The 23901-nt window shown below is 35.9% G+C and overlaps 1 protein-coding gene across 1 annotated transcript in view; it reads right to left on the bottom strand.

Annotated features, from left to right (window-relative positions):
- FCHO2 (FCH and mu domain containing endocytic adaptor 2) overlaps nucleotides 1-23901 on the bottom strand; it is a gene marked incomplete at its 5' end in the record, with an annotated part of 112926 nt that overhangs the window by 10117 nt on the left and 78908 nt on the right. Inside the window, 5 exon segments of the mRNA XM_059919076.1 lie at nucleotides 8579-8711; nucleotides 9239-9394; nucleotides 12900-13011; nucleotides 17615-17741; nucleotides 20495-20598. Coding sequence (XP_059775059.1) covers nucleotides 8579-8711; nucleotides 9239-9394; nucleotides 12900-13011; nucleotides 17615-17741; nucleotides 20495-20598 — 632 coding nt within the window.

Below are 23901 nucleotides of genomic sequence, written 5' to 3'. Positions count from 1 at the left end.
TTTTATTTCTAATTTATAAGGGCTCTTTGGAGTAAACCTTTTGGTCTATCTTACAATATTACACATGCTTTTCCCTCAGATTAAATACTGATTCTGTTTAAGGGTTTGTGTGTTTTAACCAAACATCTTATAAACACACATATTTCTTTCTTTTTGTCTCAAGTATCTCATTCTCTTATTGCATGACTTCTGGGTTTTGTATTGTATTCAGAAAGGTCTTCCACACTTCAAGATTAAAATATGTAATAAACATTTATAACACATACACAACACACATGCATACATACCCAGATATACATATATTCATCCATGCTTTATTTTCATATCTTTATAGCTTCATTTATTATTATTAAACCTTTGATACATGCAGATTTTATTTTGGTTAAAGGTATGAGCTAGGGATTCAGCTGAATTTTTTTCCCCAAATCTCCAGCCTGCTGCCCCAGTATCATTTACTGAAAAATTAATCATTTCCACATTGTCTTGAAATGCTACTTTGTCATAGAAAGAATTTTCCATTTATTCTTAGATCTATTTCTGGATATTCTAATCTGTTTCATTCATCTGGCCATCTATTGTTGTGCCAGTTCCAAACTATTTTAAATACTGTTGGCTTACAAAGTTTTCCCATTGAAACTAAAACATTACTCCACGTTACTGTTTAAAACTTTTCTTAACTTAATTTTCCGGGCTTTATTCCTCTGAGAACTTGAAAATACCGTCAAGTCTCCAGACACAAATATATAAACACCTCCACTGAGTTTCTGATCAGGATCACATTAAATTTATAAGCTAATTTAGAAACAGCTAAGCTTTCTACAATATGAGTCTTCCTTTAAATAAAGTATACCATTCTAACTATATTCAAGGCAGCAGAGATGGTGTTTCATAATTAGTTTAAAAAAATTTTTTGTGTGTTCACTGTAGCTACAGGAAAGGATGCTGTAACAGATCTTTAAAAAAAAGTTTTTTTAATTGAAGTATAATTGACATGTAACATTATATTAGTTTCAGGTGTACACTGTAGTAATTTGATATTTATATACATTGTGAAATGATCACCATAGCAAGTCTAGTTACCCTCTGTCACCATACATACAAAGTATTTTTTTCCTGTGGTGAGAACTTTTAAAATATACTCTTAGCAACTTTGAAATATGCAATACAGTATTATTAACTTTGGACACCATGCTGTACATTACATCCCCATCACTTATTTATTTTATAACCAGAAGTCTGTAACTTTTGACCCCCTTCAGCCATTTCACCCACCCCTAACCCCCTGCGCCTCTAGCAACCACCAATCTGTTCTCTGTATCTATGAACTTGGTCTGGTTTGTTTGTTTTTTAGATTCCACACATAAGTGAGATCAAACCATCTCTGTCTTCCCTTTCTGACTCATTTCACTTAGCATAATGCCCTCAAGGTCCATCCATGTGGTTGCAAACGGCAAGGTTTCATTCTTTTTTTAATGGCTGAATAGTATTCCATTGTGTATATACAGCAAATCTTCTTTATCCATTCATTTATTGATGAACACTTGGGTTTTTCCATATCTTGGCTACTGTAAATAACACTGCGATGAACATTGGGGTCCAAAAATCTTTTCAAATTAGTATTTTCATTTTCCTCAGATAAATACCCAGAAGTGGAATTGCTGGATCATATTGTAGTTCTATTTTTAATTTTTTGAGGAACCTCCAAACTGTCTTCCATAGTGGCTACATCAATTTACATTCCCACCAACAGTGCACAAAGGCTCCCTTTTCTCTACATTCTTGTCTTTTTGATGACAGCCATTTTCACAGGTGTGAGATGACAGCTTATTGTGGTTTTGATTTGCACTTCCTGATCATCAGTGATGCTGAGCAACTTTTCATGTATCTTTTGGCCATCTGTATGTCTTCTTTGGAAAAATGTCTATTCAGATCCTCTGTCCACTTTTAAAATCAGATTGTTTGTTTTGCTATTGAGTTGTATGTTCTTTATATATTTTGGATATTAACCCCTTATCAGATATATTGTTTGCAAATAATCTTCTCCCATTCAGTACATTGCCTTTCCGTTTTGTTGATGATGTTCTTCGCTGTGCAGCTTTTTAGTTTAATGTAGTCCTGCTTGTTTAATTTTGCTTTTGTTGCCTTTGCTTCTGAAGTCAAATCCAGAAAATGATCACCAAGGCTGATGTTAAGAAGCTTACCACCTATGTTTTCTTCTATGAGTTTCAGGGTTTCAGGTCTTGCATTCAAGTCTTTAATCCACTTTGAGTCAATTTTTGTGTATGGTATAAGACAGTAGTCTAGTTTCATTCTTTTGCGTGTGGCTAATTTAGTTTTCCCAATACTATTTTTTTTTTAACATCTTCCCAATACTATTTATTGAAGAGACTGTCCTTTCCCCAATGTTTATTTATTCTTGGCTCCTTTTGTCATAAATTAATTGAGCATGTATGTGTGGGTTCATTTCTGAACTCTCTATTCTGTTCCATTGATCTATGTGTCTATTTTTTGCCAATACCATGTTTTGATTACTATACCTATGTCATATGGTTTGAAATCAGGGAGCGTGATGCCTCTAGCTTTTTGTTCTTTCTCAAGATTGCTTTGGCTATTTCGGGTCCTTCGTGATTCCATACAAATTTTAGGATAGTTTATTCTATTTCTGTGAAAAATTGCCAGTGGAATTTTAACAGTTATTGCATTAAACCTGTGATTGCTTTTGGGTAGTATGGATATCTTAACAATTTTAATTCTATCGATGAGCATGGAGTATCTTTTCATTTAGTTTTGTCTTTAATTTCTTTCATCACTGTCTTATAGTTTTCAGTGTACAGGTCTTTCACCTCTGTGGTTGAATTTATTCCTAAGTATTTTATTCTTTTTGATGCAATTGTAAATGGGATTATTTTCTTAATTTCCTCTGCTAGTTCATTATTAGTGTATAGAAACACAACAGATTTTTATATATTTTGAGTTTTGCAAAATTACTGAATTCATTTATTATTCAGTTTATTCATTTATTCAGTATTCTAAGTTTTTTTTCTTATGGAGTCTAAAGGTTTTCTACATATAATATGTCAGCTGCAAAGAGTGACAATTTTACTTCTTCCTTTCTAATTTGGATGCCTTTTCTTTTTCTTGCCTAATTTATCTGGCTAGAACTTTAATACTATGTTGAATAAAAGTGGTGAGAGTAGGCATCCTTGTCTTGTTCCTGATCTTAGAAGAAAAGCTTTCAGATTTTCACCACTGAGCATATTAGCTATAGGCTTGTCATATATGGCATTTATTATGTTGAGGTATGTTCCCCCTATACCCACTGTGTTGGGAGTTTTTATCATAAATGGATGTTACATTTTGTCAAATGCTTTTTCCGTAATCTACTGAGATGATCATGATTTTCATGTTCATTTGTTAATGTGGTGTATCACGTTGCTTGATTTCTGGATGTCAAACCATCCTTGTATCCCTGGAATAAATCCCACTTGATCATGGTGTATGACCCTTTTAATGTATTGTTGCAGTTGGTTCGCTAATATTTTGTTGAGGATTTCTGCATCTATGTTCATGAGGGATATCAGCCCATAATTTTTTCTTGTAGTGTCCTTGTCTGGTTTTGGTATCAGGGTAATGCTGGCCTCATAAAATGAGTTTGGAAGTGTTCCCTCCTTTTCTATTTTTTGGGAAGAGTTTGAGAAGAATTGCTGTAATTCTTTTAATGTCTGGTAGACTTTGGTAGTGAAACCGTTTGATCCCGGACTTTTGTTTGTTGGAAGGTTTCTGATTATGGATTCATATCTCCTTACTAGTAATCTATTCATATTTTCTACTTCTTCATGATTCAGTGTTGGAAAGCTGGCTGTATGTCCCTAGAAATGTATACATTTCTTGTAGGTTGCTGGCAATGCGTTGGCATATAATTGTTCATGGTAGTATCTTATGAGTCTCTATTTCAGTAGTATTAGTTGTAACAGCTCCTCCTTCATTTCTGATTTGAGCCCTCCTTTTTTCTTGGTGAGTCTAGATAAAGGTCTGTCAATTTTGTTTATCTTTTCAAAGAACCAGCTCTTAGTTTCATTGATCTTTTTAGTCTCTAATTATTTCTGCTCTGATCTTTGTTATTACCTTCCTTCAACTAACTTTGGGCTCCGTTTGCTCTTCTTTTTCTAGTTACTTGAAGTGTAAAATTAAGTTGTTTGAGATTATTCTTGTTTCTTGAGGTAGGCATGTATCACTATGAACTTCCCTCTTAGAAACTCTTCTGCTGCATCCCATGAATTTTTGGTATGTTGTATTTCCATTTTCATTTGTTTCAAAGTATTTTTTGATTTCTCCTTTGATTTCTTCATTGACCTGTTGGTTACTCAGTAGCATATTGTTTAATCTATCCATATTTGTGATGTTTCCAGTCTTCTTCTTGTAACTGATTTCTAGTTTCATACCACTGTGGTCCTAAAAGAGATGATTGATTTGACTCCAATGTTAAATTTATTATGACTTGTTTTTTCACCTAATATATGGTCCTGGCGAATGTTCCATATGCAGTTGAGAAGAATGTGCACTCTGCTGCTTTTGGATGGAATGTTTTCTGTATATCTGTTAAGTCCATCTGGTCTAACATGTCATATAAGGCTGATGTTTCCTTACTGATTTCTGTCGGGATAACTTATCTATTAATAAAAGTGGGTATTAAAGTCCCCTACTATTACTGTATTGCTGTCTATTTCTCCCTTTAGGTCTGTTAATATTTGCTCTATATATTTAGGTGCTCCTATGTTGGGTGCATAATTATTAACAAATGTTAAACATCTTCTTGTTGGATTGACACCTTTATCAATTTGTAATGCCCTTCTTTGTCTCTTATTACAGTCTCTGTTTTAGTCTATGTTTTTCTGATATAAGTATAGCTACCCAAGCTTTCTTTTGGTTTCTGTTTGCATGGAACATCTTTTTCCATCCCTTCAACTTTCATTCTGTGTGTGTCCTTACATCTGAAGGAAGCATCTTATAGGCAGCATATAAATAGGTCTTATTTTTTTAATCCATTCAGCCACTCTATGTCTTTTGATTGGAGAATTTAGTCCATTTACAATTAAAATAATTATTGACAGGTATGTATTCACTGCATATTGTTAATTATTTTCTGGCTGTTCTGTTCTCTTACTCTCTTTCTTTGTGGTTTGATGACTTTCTTTAGTGGAATGGTTAATTTCTTTCTCATTATCTTTTGTGTATCTTCTATAGGTTTTTGCTTGGTTGTTACCATGAGGCTTACATGTAACAACCTACATAACAGTCCATTTAAAGCTGCAAACAACTTAAGTTTGAATGCATTCTAAAGGTCTACAGTTTTACCCCCCCCTCTATTTTCTGTTTTTGATGTCACATTTTACATCTTTTTATCTTGTGTATCCCTTCACTAATTATTGGAGTTATTTTTACTACTTTTGTCTTTTATCCTTTTACTATTTTCACTCTATGTGATTAATCCACTACCTCTACTATATATTTACCTTTACCAGTGAGATTTATACTTTCATACTTTTGTTACTAATTACCGCCCTTTTCAGCAAAGAAGTCCCTTTAACATTTCTTGTAAGGCTGGTTTATTGGTGATGAACTCCTTTAGGTTTTGCTTGCCTGGGAAACTCCGTATCTTTCCTCCAATTCTGAGCAATAACTCTGCCAGGTGGAGTATTCTTGGTTAGAAGTTTACTTTGAATATATCCCTTCTGGCTTGCAAAGTTTCTGCTGAAAAGTCTGCTGATGGTCTTATGAGAGCTCCCTTGGTTTTTCTCTTGCTGCTTTTAATATTCTTTTTTCAAACTTCTGACATTTTAATTATAATGTGTCTTGGTGTGGGTCTCTCTGGGCTTCCTGGATCTGAATGTCTGTTTCCTTTCCCAAGTTAGGGAAGTTCTCAGCCATTATTTCTTCAAGTAAGTTTTCAGTCCCTTTATCTCTATTCTCCTTCTGGGACCGTTATAATGTATATGTTAGTTTGCTTGATGTTGTCCCATAAGTCCTGTAAGCTATCTCCACTTTTTAAAATTCTTTTTTCTTTTTGCTGTTCTGATTAGGTGAGTTCCAATGCCCTGTCTTTGAGTTCACTGATCCTTTCTTTGCTTCATCTAGTCTGCTGTTGAACCCCTCCAGTATATATTTCAGATCAGTTATTGTATTCTTCAGCCCAGTGACTTCTATTTGTTACTTTCTTATGTTTTCTATTTCTTTGTTGAAGTTCTCACTGTGTTTATCCATTCTTCTCCCAAGTGAGGTGAGCATTTTATGACCATTACTTACAACTCTTTATAAGGTAAATTACTTATCTCTGTTTCATTAAGGTGTTTTTCTAAGGTTTTATCTTGTTCTTTCTTTTAGAATATATTCCTGTTTCCTCATTTTACTTGATTTTCTGTGCTTCTTTGTATTAGATGAAATAGCCACCCCTTCCAGTCTTGAAAGAGTAACCTTGTGTAGGAGATGAACCTTACTGTTCAACCTCACCTTAGCTCTTGGTTGCCTCTCAAACCTCTGTGATTGTCCAAGCAGCCTATTTTATATTTAATAGCTCCTAATTGTCAAGGGTGTGCCAAGACCTGTCAGTGTTTCAAAGCAGGAAATCTGCCAGCACATAGATTCAGACTGACTAGGAAGCTAGATGCTCAGGCAGCAGCTTTTAAAGTATGCAAATACATATAGTCCTGTGGGATTGAATACAAATGTAAGCCCTGCTGGCCACCAGATCAGGTGATCTGGAGGTGTCCCCTGGGTGACAGTCATAAAAATCAGGGCTCTAGACGAGTCTATAAGTTCCTTTCTGGGAGATACTGGTGAGCTGTAGCAAGGCAGAGGGAAAGTGAATTGACTGCATTCCTCCAGCCTATGTTCCCTAAGAGCGTATCTGTAGACCCCTAGATGTGTGTCAGACCTGAAGCCTGCCCCTTAGGCTGCTGCTCCAGGCCAAGCAAATGGGTCTCTTTCACAGAAACACTACGGCTGTTTTTCAGTCTGCTTTCTGTGCATCGCCCTGGGGGCAGTAGCCTGCCAAACCTGTCTCACTGATTGTTATTGTCCTGTGCGACCCAGAAATGCAAGCTCCCCTGGCCTCCAGAGCCAGGAGATCAAGGGTGTCCCCTGGGCTGCAGCTGCAAAAACTGGGGCACCAGACATCTATAAAAACTCCCCTCTTGAAGATACTGGTGTCACAGAAGAGAGTGCAAAGATGACACCCACTGAGGAAGGAGGAAAGAGGTCTTGAATAAAAAGCCAGCTTTAGCATGAGAGAGGGAGAGCCCTGGTTTACACTGGTTGGAGTGTAAAGATGGCACCCACCAAGAGAAAAAGTCTATAGTAAAAAAATAAAAAATAAAAAATAAAGTGGTGCCTGTTGGCTTTAGCAAAGTAGACGGAGTAAGTAAAAGAGGTGCCCTCCAGCACCTCATTCCCTGGAGAGTATCTCAACACGCCCTGGCCCCTCAAGCCGATGCTTTAAGATCAGCAAATGAATCTCTTTCACATATAGTCTGTGCGCTTCTCCAATGGCCGCTTGCATGCTGGGACCTAGGGTGCTTGAGTCTGCATGCAAGCTCTTTAAAGCCATTTCTCAGACCCCTACAGCCCTTTGGTTCCTGTGAATACGAGCTCCACTGGTTTTCAAAGCCAGATGTTTTAGGGACTCGTCTATCAAGTGCAGGTCTCAAAAGCTGGGCTGTCTATGTGGGTTACAAACTCTGTTCCTCAGGGAGAAGCTCCAGATTTGTGAGTTCCATCCAGATGGTGGGTTGCCATGATGGGGTTGAGGCTTACAGTGAGACTGTGTCTCAGCCTCTCCTACTCGCCTCAGTGTGGCCCTTTTCTCATTTGCTGATATGAAGGAGCTGTTTAGCTATCTTTCAGAGGGAACTGTTCCACATGTAGCTGTATATACACCATGTTGGTGTATCCATGGGAGAAGGTGAGTTCAGGATCTTCCTATACCATCTTGGACTACCTCTCCAGCTCTAATTAGTTTTTTTATTGAGAATATCTTTCTCCATTAGTTTTCCTAACTAGTTGTTTTGAAAGCCATTAATTTTTGTATTAGTTTTTTAAATGACCACTTTGCTAAATTCTCCTGCATCAGTTTTTCAGTTGATTCTCTTGAGTTTTCCAGAAATATATCACCTGTAATTAATACTATTTTTATATCTTCCTTTCCAATATTTATCACCACTTATTTTATTCTAACTATACTAACACATCCAGAAAAATCTTACACACTAACAGGAATAATGGGTGTCTTTGCCATTCCTGACTTTCAATGCTTTAGGTATTTCATTATTAAGACTGATATGCTGGTCTTTTCAGGTGAAGGACATTCATATATTTATATTTACTCAGTATTTTAATTGGTAATAGATGGTGAATTTGATCAAATTGGCCAAAATCTCCATAGGCTTATTAACAGACTTTTTGATTTTGAAACATCCTTGCATTGCTCGAATGAACTTCATTTGGCCATGACATATTATTTAATGATATGCAAGATTCTGTTTGTTAATATTTTAATTAAGGATTTTTATAATATGACACTCACCTGATACTTTAATACATCTACATTATAATAAGAAGCAGCTGGATTTTGCTCTGATAGCTTCTTGAGGTAGATAGTAAGAGCTTGCATGTTCATCCAAAAATCTTTTGTGTTAGAATCACATTGTGATGGATCACTGTATGTATAAGAAATATTTTCATTATTATTTCATATTTATTTATTCATCTTTATCGTCTGCCTCTCTGTAGTAATTTGGTGACCTGGCAAAGACTAGTAGAAATGAACCAAAAGATGGGATGAGGGAAAACTAAACTTAGGGGATAAAGAATGGAACATAGCAGAAAGTTGCCTAAAAGATGAGAAGATGTACAGTAGAGAAGGATTTAACAATGACTAATACCACCACCAGCACGAACAAAACAAAGACAGCAGAATCCTATTTAATCATAATAAATAATTTTGATATTGTCTTCAAATTGAATTCCTGTTGCTTTGAAGAAGAAAGAAAATATTTCTTAAAAAGAAATTTCACCTTCAAAACAAAAGTACACAAACCTGGGGATTTCCCTGGTGGTCCAGTGGTTAAGACTCTGAATTTCCACCACAGGGGGCACAGGTTCGATCCCTAATCAGGGAACTACGATTCCACATTGCCACACAGTGTGGCCAAAAAATTTAAAAAAAACTGAAAAGTACACAAACCTGAACACAAGTTGTGCATTTGGAAGAATTTGTTCTAGTCTGTTGATATTTTTCACCCTGAAGCAGAGCACAGCTGGGGATGGATTACTAGTGAAGACTTTAATAACTCCGCTTGGAAATGATACTGTCATGTCACCAGTGATCTTCACAATACACCTGAAAGTAGGCATTTTGAAAAATTTAAATAGTTTAAATAAGGCATTTTAACCTCCATTTAAAGCATATTTAGTTTTAAAAGGGCTTTATTTATATATATAACCTTTTATCATAATTACCATGAATTATTTTTTCAATTATAAAAAGTGATTCTATGTGAAATGATATATTCCTCTAACACCAGTTTTTCCTAGAATTAAATTCCAAACACAAATGGAAGCACACTGATAATACTCCTTTCACTTGTTTGCCAAAACCATCCCTGGCTGTCTCATAAGGACATTGTTTCCCTGGTAACACTATCCCCAGCTGTAGCTATTTTTCCTCCAAACCCCACAAAGCACTGGGCCTGACGGTGGCAGTGGTAGATGTCCTCCTTGCTTCTCATTGCCTCTTACAACTCTATATTCCTTCTTCCTTCTGAAAAACCACCAGCTTCATTTGAAACTCACACCATCAGATTATACTACTCGCTATCCCAACCCTCCAAGTCATCTTCAACATTCCCTTTCATTTTCTGAAAATTATAGCTCCTGGCCCACTGTCAGTTTGTCTCTGCACAACTACTCCTATCATAAATTTTTAGTGATTTCAATATCCACACAGATAATCCTTTCAACACCTTGGTCACCTAGTTCTTCAGCCCCTTACCTTCAATGATCCTGCCTTCCAGCCTACCTCGGCCATACTTCAGCCCCTCCATCATCTCCAGTCTGATTCCCCACTCATCGGATAGTCTCTTCCTACTTCTCCAACTCATTCTGTCTAATACTGCATCTCCAATCTCATCAAAAACCTCCATAATCCATTGTTCCTACCACCTTTTTCATTAATCTTCACTCTTCCTTCATATCCTCCTTTCCCCCTATCTTGGGACTTCATGGTCCATCAATATACATACTCCTTTGCATAAACCCTCCCCTTGGTTCTCTCTCATTTGACTATGCTTGTTTGGCAAAACACAGTCTTAGCTAAATCCAGCTCCTCACCTACATCTATATGGCCGAACATGACTAGAGAAAAACGTATAATGATATAGACAAAACTCTCAGTTGGGTCCCCTTAGTATAACCTGGAAATTCTACTACATTCCCTAGCTCTTTTCATACCTTCTCCTTTCTCCTCTAACTCTAACCTGCAAAATTCCCTCCCCCACCTGCAGTCAACGACTTTCCTTTAAATTTTACGGATGAAATAAAATCAGAAAAGAACTTCCTCATACTCTCACTACTAAAATCCTAATCTCCCTGACTCTAAAGGCATGCATACCTTCTGCGTTCCCTCCTGTTTCAAAAGATAATCAGCCTATGCACCTAAGGTTAACTGTACTGAAGCACATCTCCTCTTACATACTGAAGGACTTCACTCATGCAATTGCCCCCTTTCCTGCAGATTCAATTTTTTCCATAAATATTAGATTTTTCCCATTAGCATATTGAAATGTATATCATCTTTAAAAAACCCAAAAACTAAAATTAATAAAGGCCTCCTCTGATTCTCCCATCTCTCTCCTGCTACCACCCTGTTTCTCTGCTTCTACTTAGAGCAAAATAACCTAAAAGAATTGCCTAACATTTGCTCTCTCCAAATACAGTTGTCTGTATTTGCATCAGCTCCTGCTCCTGAGCTCCCTCGAAGAAGTCTACTAGAGCTGCTCTTGTGAATGTCATTAATGACCTTCATGTTGTTAATGATCAATTTTTCTTGACCTGACGATAGCATCAGATACAGCTTCACACCTTCTTTCATGAAAGGGTTTATTCACTTAGTTTCTGGGACTCTGCTCTACTGGTTCTCTTCTCACCTCTCTTGTTGCTTGCTGTCCCAAACTCCATTGCTGGATGATTCTCATCCTCCTGTTTTTAAACACTGAAGGGGGCCAGGACTTAAGTTCTCATCAGATCTCTTCTCTACACCCTAATGCCCCAGGCTTTAAGTATCATGTACAAATTAATGACTACCAAATATTTTAGCCTGGACCTATCTCTGAACTCCAGAATCATGTATTCAACTATCATCAACTCAACATCCCCACTAAATTGTCTTAATAAGTACTTCAAATTTAACAATCTACTCCCTCAACAAATCTTGACAACTCTGTTTTCAAAATACATTCAGAATCTCATTACTACTCACAATCTCTTCTGCTAATACCCTTATACAAGTCACCATCATCTCTCACCTGGACTTCAGTGGTTAACCCTTTCTCTCTGCATCTACTCTGGCTTCTTCTAGTTTATTCTCCATATAGCAGGCAGAGTGCTACTTCAAAAACATAAGTAACCTCATCACTCCTCTACTCAAAAGCCTCTACTTGCTTCCCACCTCACCCATAATAAATTCCAAACTCCTTATCATGGTCTACAATGCCCAGCCTGATCTGTTCCCTCTGTGGACTTATCTTTGACTACTTTCTTCCTTGTTTACTCCTACTCAGTGACATGGTTCTCTTTGCTGTTTCTTGACTATGCCAAGCATACTTCTACCTCAGTCCCTTACACTTACTGGAATGCTCTTCACTCACCTATGGCTTGCTCCTCCCTCAATGTCTTTCAAAAACAACCTCAAAAAGGTTTTCACTGATCATTCTATCTAAAATAGTAGCCCTCTGTTGTAACTGTCTATCCCCTTACCCTGGTTTATTTTTCTTCATAGCATATATCAATACCTCTCCTTTTCCTAAGTAACATTATTAACTCATCAAACATTTGAGTGCTTACTATGTGTAAGACTGTTGTATGTGCTGAAGGTACTTTAGTGAACAAAAGTTCTTCTCTACAGAGCTTGCATTATCTCAAGTGAAAACTAAGAAACTTTCACAACAATGCAAGCTAATAACAGTCGTACACATATTAAGGACTCAAATATTTAATGAATGAATAATGTTATACATGAAAAATAAGGGTGGGGTGGTGGTGGTGGGATGAATTGGGAGATTGGGATTGACATGTATACACTAATATGTATAAGATAGATAACTAATAAGAACCTGCTGTATGAAAAAATAAAATAAAATTCAAAAAAAAAAGAAAGAAAAATAAGGGTGGTCATTCACCCAAAGATCATTTTCTTAATAGAAGGAGGTTAAACCAATCCTTCAAGAGTCTCCTGTAATAGACATGCACTCTAGGTCTCTCTTGCAAACATCACACTTTCACCAAAGATATACATTAGGCCAAGAATCAGAGTTCTATCCCCATCTACGTCAGCTGCCACAATCCTGTTCTACGGACATGTCAAACAACAGATGTGTCATAGTGGTCATAAAGCCTGGGCAAAAACGTACATAAACTTAGAAAAAAGCCATCACTACTGATTATAGTGACTTCTTAAATTTGAAAGACAATCTCTAAATGACTATAACTGATAGCAAAAAGCAGGTAATAAACAAGTAACAGAAAACTCTAACTAATAGAGAATCAAAATATAACTCTTAAAATTTACCACCAAGCCCCCTGCCCCTGAAACACACACACACGTATACACGTATCTTTTAAAAACTAACTTGGTGGGATCTGCCCCTTTAAAGTAGGCATTAACAGATTCTGTAAGGGCGACTGCCACAGGTAAGGTGTCCTGATTTCCAAGGCTGACAGGACTGGGACCTCGTGACACACCTAGAATAAACACAATTCATTTGTTAAATCCTGTAGAAAGATATTTATTAAATACCAAGACAGAGTAGAGTCAAAACATTAGCTTGTCACAAGTGACTCTATTACTGGTTTCAAAGATGCCCCAAGTATAAATCTGGTTAAAAAATGGAGCATAAAACAAGTTGGACAAATAAAAAAAAAATATCAGGAAAATATGTCACAGTGACTTCAATTTTAAATAGAATGACAAAGAAGGGTTGGGTTAAGGACTGTCAGAAGGAAAAAGCTCTTCACCTGAAGAGCTAAAATTACTAAAATATGGCTTCAAAACCATTCAGATACTAAATTCTTTCAGGTTCTACCAATTCACATATGTAAGGTCATTAAACTGGATTTTTCTATTTAAGGTATTTCTATACATTAGCTATTTCTAAATGAGCAGTGTAATGTAATCATGCACTGCTCATTATTACTGTAATTCTCCTTTACCTCTTCTTTGTCTTATGCTTGTATTATATTCCCATATTACCTTTCCTCGATAAATATGACTAATAACATCATTTTGAGGTAACATTCCTGACATAAAGTTAACTCAGTAAGATACCTTTAGAGTCAAATCATAGAAAGAGCAGTGTTTTAAAAGCATAATAAAATGTAAACAAATTTAATGTGTATGTTCAGGTGTTTTTTAAAACCTAAAAGTATCTGGTTTATTTCATAACAGACAAATCCCTTAAAAGAGTGCACTGCCTTTTTTTTTTTTTTTTTTTTTTTTTTTTTACAAATGTACTCTCTCCATTTATGCCTTACCATTATTGTTATCAATTGGAAAGTGGAGCATTTCGTTTAATGAATATATGATGAAATTTTGTAAAAGTAAGTCAATAGGGTAGTTAATTATGATTACTCATTCTTATTTAAAGAAAAACGTTGACCTAGGTTATTCATTTATCTCTGAAATTTGAATGTATGTTTTTTGCTACATAAATGTTACACAATGTTCATAGCCATCAGATATTTTTATTTCAGATGTGAGTTACTTTTGAGATACCTAGAGTATTATTAATTCTAACAAAAATCAGTACTAGCTTTCTTTGCCTCACAACTAAACCTGGGCTCCTACAAATAGTGAGAAAGAGCTTTTGTTACCTTTAGAGGCCAGGAAGATTCTGTAGTGTTCAAGATTTTGAAGAATTCTGATTTAGAAGGTTCTTCATAGTTTAAAAAAAAAATGACTCAGTGATTAAAAATACATGGAAACAGGAACTGCTGTTTCTAGGCCACTGGGAAAAGTAAACTCTCCCAAACAAGACAACTTAAAATTTCATATGAAACTAAACTCAATAATAAAATGTATTCACAAAATCACAACAGCTACTATCTACTAACCACCAATATATGCCAGACACTTTGCCAAAGAGGCATGAAAGAAATGGTACCTTTTCGAACCACAAGTAGTTTTTTCTGCAAAGCGGGAACATACTTTGTGGGTGATAGGCTGCAACGATGAAAGGACATGAAAATGTATCTGGAGAAGTGTTTATAACCCAGATCAGGATATGGAAGACCTTTAATTTTATCCTATTGGCACTAAAAGCCACTGAAAATGTTTAAAAGAAACATGATTGTGTTTTTCATTTTGTAAGATCACTGAACACAGAGTGAATCCTGGATTGAAAAGAAAAATGACTTGGCAGGGATTCAAGTTTGGATCAGGTGAGAGATAATTAAATGAAAGCTAAGGGCTTGATCAAGAGGCAGTAGTTTCTAGGATATGTGATTACAACTATGCAAATACATGTTTGTGCAGTGGGAAAATTTCACTGTAAATCTAAATTAGTTCAATTTTTTAAAAAATATATTCTAGGGCTTCCCGGGTGGCGCAGTGGTTGAGAGTCTGCCTGCCGGTGCAGGGGACGTGGGTTCGAGCCCTGGTCTGGGAGGATCCCACATGCTGCGGAGCAACTAGGCCCGTGAGCCACAATTACTGAGCCTGAGCGTCTGGAGTCTGTGCTCCGCAACAAGAGAGGCCGCGACAGTGAGAGGCCCGCGCACCGCGATGAAGAGTGGCCCCCGCTTGCCACAACTAGAGAAAGCCCTCGCACAGAAACGAAGACCCAACGCAGCCATAAAATAAAAAAAATAAAAAAAATATATATATAGATCTATATATATATTCTATACCAGGGTCACTAGAAATTCAGGAAAGCATATTTTCAGAGAAAGATGAAGGCTATAATAATCTTTTATTAGAGAAAATTCTATGCTCTTAAATCTGAAGTTAATCTTTTCCCTTAGGTAACCTACACAAGTGGATATCTACACACAGTCATGGGTAACATTAATGTCTGCTACTACTTTGACATTAAAAATCAAAAAAGAAACCTACAAAGTTATTCTTTTCAAGTATCCAATTTGGGCATATAAAATGAGAATTCTTGAAATAATTTCCCTGTAAATTGTTAAGCCTGTTACTGAAATATTGGCAAGAAGAAAAAAGTATTGGAGAGTTAGGAAAAAAACTCAAAATCCACTTAACATTTTGGCATATCCCCTTTTGTATATTCCATTTTTGTTTCCAAGATCATATTGTATATGCATCCTTCAAAAAAATGTTTGACACAGGAAATATGTGCTTAGGTCCCTAAAAAAGTCTAAATGTGTACTACATTATTTAGAATAACTCATTTTTTGGAAATAATAAATTCCTTGGATGTTCTTTATAAGGATAGTATGCATTCTAATTTTGGTTTAATTGTTGCATATTTACAATTGTGTATGTTTTGAAAATGCAGAGACATAAAGCTGAAATAAAGGGTACCTACCTTTGTAACAATCAGTGAATATTTTTGTGGAATTCCTTTCAGCTCAGGAGTAAAAAACTCACTCCCAACTATTTCCTACCTCTGTGCCTCTAACTTCAGCTCACTGTAGGAATGGTTTTCATATGATAGCCTTTGCTTTGTGGTTTTTATATTATAGTTTCTCTTTTTTAACTGACATATTCTTTCTGGTTCTTTCCTAATCACTTTTTCTCTGCTTCTGATAGCTTAAGAAGTAAGATTTGTTGATATTTCTTAATGTTGAGGGAGAAGAGCAGGAGGGAGAAGGAAGATAATGCAAAAATAATGTATGTTTTTATAATTTATCCACTGCTATCAATGGATCCCGTATAGAAACTGCACATAATTAGTACAAAATTGAGATAGTTAAACCTTAGAGTTATTCTTGATTTCTGAGACACCATAAATTGCTGGAAAAGGAAAAATTAGATAACAGAGTATTTTTAGATACACTTTAGGGTCATTAGTTAACACATACATCTGCTTTCGATACAATACCTTGTGAAGTCTCACAGTGCTTTTCAATTTCAGAGAGTGTCCCAATCAAATTATCATCTTCTATCATATTTAAATAAAACAAAATATTGCAGGAAAAGAAAATACTTTCAAGAACAAGAAGAATCAAAAACTTAAATCTAAACAGGGAGCTGAATAAACATCACAAAAAAGAAAGAAATTTTTAGGAAGATTTAAAGAAACTTTGTCGTATAAAGTCCACATTACATCACATCCTGCCTGCCTGTATCATCACTGTCACCTACTTGTGGTTCTCCTATTGCCAGCACTGGCCCAAACTACAAACAAATATGTACCAACTTAATCAAAATTAAAGTTTCCATCACAAATAGAAAACGGTCTGAATAATCTGGAGATAATGGGAAACAACTAAAGCAATTTTGGTTACCCAGACCTGCCTGATTTCTAACAGGACCCATCTATGTTCTTTATGATTAAAATACAGATTCTGTGGAAACAAAAGGTCACAAAACCACATATACAAACAAAATGTAAGAATAAGTTGCTTGTTGCAGCAAACAAAAAGACTTATTGAATATATTGTTTATGTAAAGTCAGAAGATGGGAAAAACAGTATGTTCACAAAAGTATATAAAATAAGATGGTAACATCATGTTCAGACATTTAGAAATCAAATCATTTATCTCATTTTAGCCTATACCACTCATGCCATTTTTACAATGGCTACACACAGAAGACCCACTTCTTCTGCGTGAGTTTTGACAAATCAAATTAGGTATAATTAAATCAGCTTAATTAGGGCTCGGATTCTTAAATTCAACATGCATCAGAATTGCCTAGAAAGCCTGCTCAAAGACTGCTAGCCCCACTCCAGAGTTTCTGATTTAAAGGGTCTGCATTTCTAGTAAGTTCCCAGGTGATACAGACAGATGCTGCAGGTCCCAGGACCACACTGCAAGCACAAAACCCCTTCCTTTCACTGAATCAGTTGTTTTTAAAACAAATTTTCTTAGGAATGTAAGTACCAATTCACAGTAGAAAGTACTGCATCGTATTCTGCCTTCAACTATTTATATTGGTCAGTAGTTTATAAATTTGATGCATTCTTAACAGTGCTAATCATGGTTAAAATTCTCTATTCAGAGAATATAAAATGCGAAAGAGAAAAGGAAAATGTGGCTTGTTTGATAATGCCAGGTGTGTTTCCAGAAAACCAAAATGTCTAATGCTTAATTCTTCACTACCCTCAGCCTGATCATATTTTGGATGTTAAATTTTGCATGTGATTTATGTTAATCACTTACCTACTGGAGTATTGGCAGCACTTAGTGACGCAGAAGATGAGATAGAGGAAGAACTTTCTGCCCGGGCTAACGGAGCAGCAGGAGGTGGGCTGGTATTGGAAGTTACAGGTGGGCTGAATGGCCTGGGCTTAAAAACAAAATGTCATTTACCAAAATGCTAAAACAATTCCCCAGTTATCAGAAAAGATTTTTAGCTATCAGGAACATTAATTTTAAAATACTACACCAAATTTATTGTGTTTCTTAAAACTCACAGAGATGCCTAGGTCAAATCATTTTCAAGAATATATTAAAAGCTGAAAAGGCTATTTTAAAATAATGCTGTCAAGACAATCTTTGTATATAAAACTTTTTCTGTATTTCAAAAAGTATGCTTAAGATAGATTCTCAGAAGTTAAATTGTTAAACATTATGAAGGCTTTTCATACACAGTGCCAAACTGCTTCCCATTTGGGTAACTCACTTTACCCTACTGCCTATAAATATATAAGAGAATATTTCTCTGCACTCTTGCCTGCAATGAATAGATGAGCCTTAGAAGAAGGAAAAATAATAAAATTTAAAAAACTTTTAGCTAATTCTGTAGATAAAAATAAAATTGGCATTTCTCTTTTATGAGTTGTCTGTTAGCTTCACCTGATTTAGTTTGGGGAGTCTTAGTATTATCTGAGCTTTCACTAACCCTTTTCTTTATTTGATGCAAATATTTTCTTCCTAACTATTGCTTTACTTTTGGCATTTACAAATCTGTGCACATTTTCCTTATAATTCATTGTAATGCTTCCTCACTGAGAAAGTTTACCCCATTCAGAGGTTTGAGAAAATCTTAATTCTACTCTCTTCCCACTTTTCTGGTTAAAAATAAAAACAAATATGAAAAATATGATTTCAATTCATTTATCTTTTACTTTGGTGAATGGTTTTTTTCCTTCCAAATTCCTAATTGTTCCAATAATACATTAGCAACACTTCCTGAGGTGTTTCATTTTTAAAATATGGAATATTGAGCTTAATTAAAGACAACCTTTTCCTGCTTATAAAAGTTATAATTAAATGCAGTATTTATTTAGTGCCTATACTATGTGTCAGGTCATGGGTACTAGATACAAAGCAGTGAATTAGACACTGTTTCTGTCCCCAGCTATTTGAGGAACATGAGAAACAGAAGGCGAAAAACAACCAACAAAACCCTATAAGCATTCATACACTAAAATTATTCAACTCTACATCGCATGAATATAAATTTATAGATATACACTTTTATAAAAATTAGATTATACTGCCTAAAATATTTTACACTTAGTAAACCCTTGTGCCCCCAATTAATTATTTTTAAAGTATTAGTTCCAGAGAATGGCTTTTGGATGACTCATTATTATGGACAGCAGGTTGAAAAAACACAGCAAGGTGTAAAATGTGGCTGTGGAAATATACAGATGGAGGTGGTACAGGACATGAGGCGACAGGCATTATGTAAAGTGTTAAGGCATTAGCCAAGTATTAAGGATATGAAATTGGCTAAAGCATAGTCGAGTGAAGGAAGCACACACACAAAAAGTACAGTCATCCCTTACACTTTAAATCATCTCTAGATTACTTACAATACCTAATACAATGTAAATTCTATGTAAAAAGTTGCTCATGCAATGCAAATGCTATGTAAACAGTTGCTAGTGTGTGGCAAATTCAAGTTTTGCTCTTTGGAACTTTCTGGATGCCCCCCCCCCCGCAATATTTTTAATCCGTGGATGAGGAACCCATAGATACGGAGAATTGACTGTGGGTCAACTTTATATACAATGTGATCTATGCACTAAAAGAAACATGAGCAGGTGTATGGGTATAAGGAAGAGAATGACAGAGAATGATTAAGTCCACTGTGGGGTGGAGGGGAGGAGTAACCATCAAAGAGGGCTTCACCTAGGTGGTGATATGTAGCAGGGTCTTAAAGAGAGCAGTTTCCTACATAGAAAACTGAGGGGCATTTCAGACAAGAGGGAGCACAATAGAGACATGGATACATAAAAGAGCATGATGTGTTTGGGGAACAGTGGAAAGTTTCAAGTGGCTGGAACCTAGGTTGCAAAGAGGAGAAAACTGGACAGCTAGTATGGTAATACAGGTTGTTGAGTCAACTTTATGAAGAGTCTTGTAGAGTCACCTAAAATAATCAACCACGTGGATTATGGGTGTACCACTGTAGATGTGTATCGGGGAAAAAGATCAAGCTTGACATTTAGCAGTTTAATTCTGGCAATTAAACTGGCAAGTCAAAGATGAAAGTAAACCAGAACAGACTGAAGGAAAGAAGACTGGTTTGGGAGAGCCTGACTCTGAATAGAACCCATATATTTTCTTTCATTATCTGACAACTTTAGAAGACCAATGCCTTTTTCTTTTTTTAAGCAATGTGTACTTTTACAAGTCAATTAAGTGATGTGAACTCCAGATTGCTTATGTATAAAATAAAGAAAGCTGGACTAGATGCCCACCAGGGCTCCCCTGGCAGTAAGTATACTTCCAGGTCTAAGAACAGGCCACCATTTTTTCCTTAATATTTGACTTTAAGCAAAATTATATGAAAATTGCTTCTTAATTATGAAACAATGGGTACTGAATTGTATTTTTATAATGTGCTAACTTTCTCAGGAAACCTCTCTCCTCCTGAACAACGGTCTTGCTCCACAGGTATGATCACTGAGATAATATGGGGACGTGAAGGAAGTATCAGCAGGGAAAACTTTTTTGTACTTTGAAGACTTGAGTAGAAAATTCCAAGCATTTAGCAGTAAAGAGTAAAGGGACATATAGAGAAATATCATTTGCATATTAAATCAAAACAGTTAAAATTTAAAAAAAAAAAAACACCTGAGTACATACTATTTCATTAATCCCACTGAGTTTTCCTGAAGTAAGCTTTGGTCTGGAAGCAGGCCTTGGAGGTGGGACAATGGTGCCTACAGAAAGAGGAGTTGTGGGCCTGGCTGGTGGGTGGAAAAAGAATTTGAAGAAAATCATTAGTATGTACCAATCCCTAGATAAAAACAATCTATTACAGAGAAACTATTAGGATTCAAAGCTCATTTTTCAGAAGTTCTTTTTCTTTAAAATGTAATTATAGCTATTTGTGGAATGCTAGGAATGTATCAAACATGCTTTTTTCGAAGCTACCAATAATATTCCTGAAAAAAAAAACTAACTTTTCAATAAAACTGACATAATATAAATTGTATTTCTGTTTCAATTATTTATACATATAAAAATTAAATCTAATAAGTAAGCTGGTGAAAATAAACCAGTTTAAGGCCTAAGGTCTTTAGTTTATTGCCAATACTACTTTACAGTTATTTGCAAGACCAATCCTTTGAAGCAACATCTTCAAAATAATAACATGAACTCTAAATAAAAACATTTACCTTAATTAAACTTGTAATCTCACTGTTAAGTTGAAACACACTGTGCCATTTTTTAGTGACAATCAAACATATCTTTATAGTTTACAAAAAAAATTTCCACAAATCACTATAATTAATTTTTGGTAAATATAGAAAATCATATATTGACTTTGTAAATCCTACATAAATTTAGTGTTCAATGTTTTTCAACACTACTTGCAAATGTTGCAATTTTAAAAACCAGAAATACTAACCTCAGTATTCCTAATTAAAAATAACTCTCCAGGGACTTCCCTGGTGGTGCAGTGGTTAGGAATCCGCCTGCCAATACAGGGGACACGGGTTCAAGCCCTGGTCCAGGAAGAACCTACATGCCACGGTGCAACAAGGCCTGCGAGTCACAACTACTGAGCCCGCGTGCCACAACTACTGAAGCCCACGCGCCTAGGGCCCATGCTCCGCAACAAGAGAAGCCACCACAATGAGAAGCCCGCGCACTGCAACGAAGAGTAGCCCCCGCTCGCCGCAACTAGAGAAAGCCCGCGCGCGGCAATAAATACCCAACGCAGCCAAAAATTAAAAAAAAAAAACAAAAAAACTCTCAGCATGGTAGAAATTAATGAGTGAAATTCAAGTGTATGTCATCGAAAGTCACACATGTATTAACATAATCAAAGCAAGAGTGTAGAAGCAAATACATTTAAATGATCTTTAAATTAATTAAAATGATCCTCCAATTCTTTTGGTCCATTCTAAAAGATGAGTCTATAATTCAGATTGAAGAATATAATATGGGTGTGAAGAAATATGTTTCAGTAAGTTCTATAAGTTTACATATGTGCAAAGTTAAAAATATAAGAATGGGCCTAAGTATGTACATGGGGAAACAAACAGTAAAGCTGAGGACCCTTGGTCAGCAATGGAGGAGTGAAAAGAAGGAGCATGGAGGTGGTAGGAAGAGAACTAAAGTAAAAGGTAGTCACACCAGAGTGAAAGCAAATGCATGGGGGTATGGAATCATCTAGAAAGCAGATCATATGAAGAGATAAAAGATGCAAGCACCATTCAGGTTGCGTGAAGAAAACAGTAAAAACCTGATAAGAAATCAAGTTTAGATTCTAAGGCTGCTGCCTTCTTCCAGTCAGCACCAGTTCTTTCATGCTGTGCCCCTACTTTAAGTTGCACATTGGAAGAAATGTGCACTAACCTGAAGACTGTTACACTTCCCTGTGCTACGACATATTTACTTTAACGATAGTTCATTATCAATGAAACCAGCACTGACCAATACTCAAGTTATTTCAAGCTTGTGAGGGGGCTTAACATGGTAGAGACATTTACACCTGAAGCTTCATTACTAATCAAGTGGCCTGTCCAAATGGCATTTAGATTGACTCAATCTAAGCCTGGTAGAAGTGTTAAGTTCACCTTCTTCAAATAATCAGAATTTGCTTTTTGAGAAAAAGTAATAACAATGCTCATTAATATCACTGTTTATAAATGAATCTATTAATTATAGTAATAAATTTATAAATTATAAACAAATCTATCTCCATATGCCAATTAGATACTGCTTCTAGAAGCCTCTGAGGGAGATGACTACAACTGTTCACAGGTTTAAGTATCTTAACTGTGTTTTGTGGTGGTGGTGGTGCTCACTTCAAATAAATGTCCACTAGATGCAGTATTTCAAGAACATGAAGTGACTTGTAAAGTATAAAACACAGGCAAAAAAGAGCTAACCTACATCTGCTCTCTGACACTACCTAAGGGGAACAGATAAAGCATGTTTCCCATACCACCCTTCATCTGAATAAAGGCACAGACTAATCTAGGATCCAGAAGCAATGATGATGATGCAGAAGAAAAACCAGCAGCACTGCTAGCTTCTTCTGTCAGTAGCTTTTCAGAACATTTAATATTATGGCAAAGGTCACTGTGATCTTCAGAGATGCAGCTGTTGGAAAAAATCTCTCATCCAAAGCACCAGGGAACCCAAAGGTATTTTCAGCTTTACAATGCAATCTCTGGAATGCCTTCTGAGCTCCACTGGAGTCAGTAATTTTAACAAGTTCATCAGTAAAGGAAATCCACTGACTCTACAACCATGAAGCAAAAGGAAACTTATCGTGCTCGCTGGTGATGTCGTTACAGCAGGATAGCAGAGAGGGTTGGTGGAAAAGTCTGGTAATGGGTTTTCTAGACCCAAAATCGGACCTGGTTTCAAGTAAAGAACCAATTATCACACCCCCAGACAAATCAGTCTGGGAGAGAAAAGCAGAGTTCCTATTCTGTTCACTAAGGTCAGCGGAAGAAGAAGAAAGAAACTGAAAACTAGAAGCAACAGAAAAATTCTAAAACTAAAATATAAATCTACATAGCCAAATAGTTCTTATTTCAGGTTAATATTATTTTAATTACTCAAAACTAGAAAAATTTAATAATACATGGAATAAGAGCATGAGCTCAAACTTTGTATTAAGTGAGGAAAATAATTATGAGAATAAGAAACTTAAAATATGTATGAGTAAAATTTAAGGTCCAAAAATATATAAAGCCAGAATTATTCCTGATTTTCAGAGGAGCAGAAGGAAATGCTAACAGTCAGTAAAAGTCTAAAGAGGTTTGACAGGGTGTCAAAGTGATGTCAAAGTGCTGGGTACATGTGTTCCTCAGCAAAGTGCCTGACTAGTGATAAAACTTAAAACTGTCATAGGAAGTAAGATAGACTAAATCAGTATTGGAGATAATATAAAAAACCAGCCTAATATTTTTCAAAAGATAATTTTACAGGGGTTTTACAGAGCACAAGTGCTCAATTAACCCATGGGTAGAGAAGAAATGGTCTCTACTAGCACTTGTCGAAGGGAAGGAAGATATGAGCTATTTATA

This window comes from Balaenoptera ricei, chromosome 3 (assembly GCF_028023285.1).
Source record: "Balaenoptera ricei isolate mBalRic1 chromosome 3, mBalRic1.hap2, whole genome shotgun sequence".
Taxonomy (NCBI): Eukaryota; Metazoa; Chordata; class Mammalia; order Artiodactyla; family Balaenopteridae; genus Balaenoptera; species Balaenoptera ricei.
This window is presented reverse-complemented; position numbering and strand designations above follow the sequence as displayed.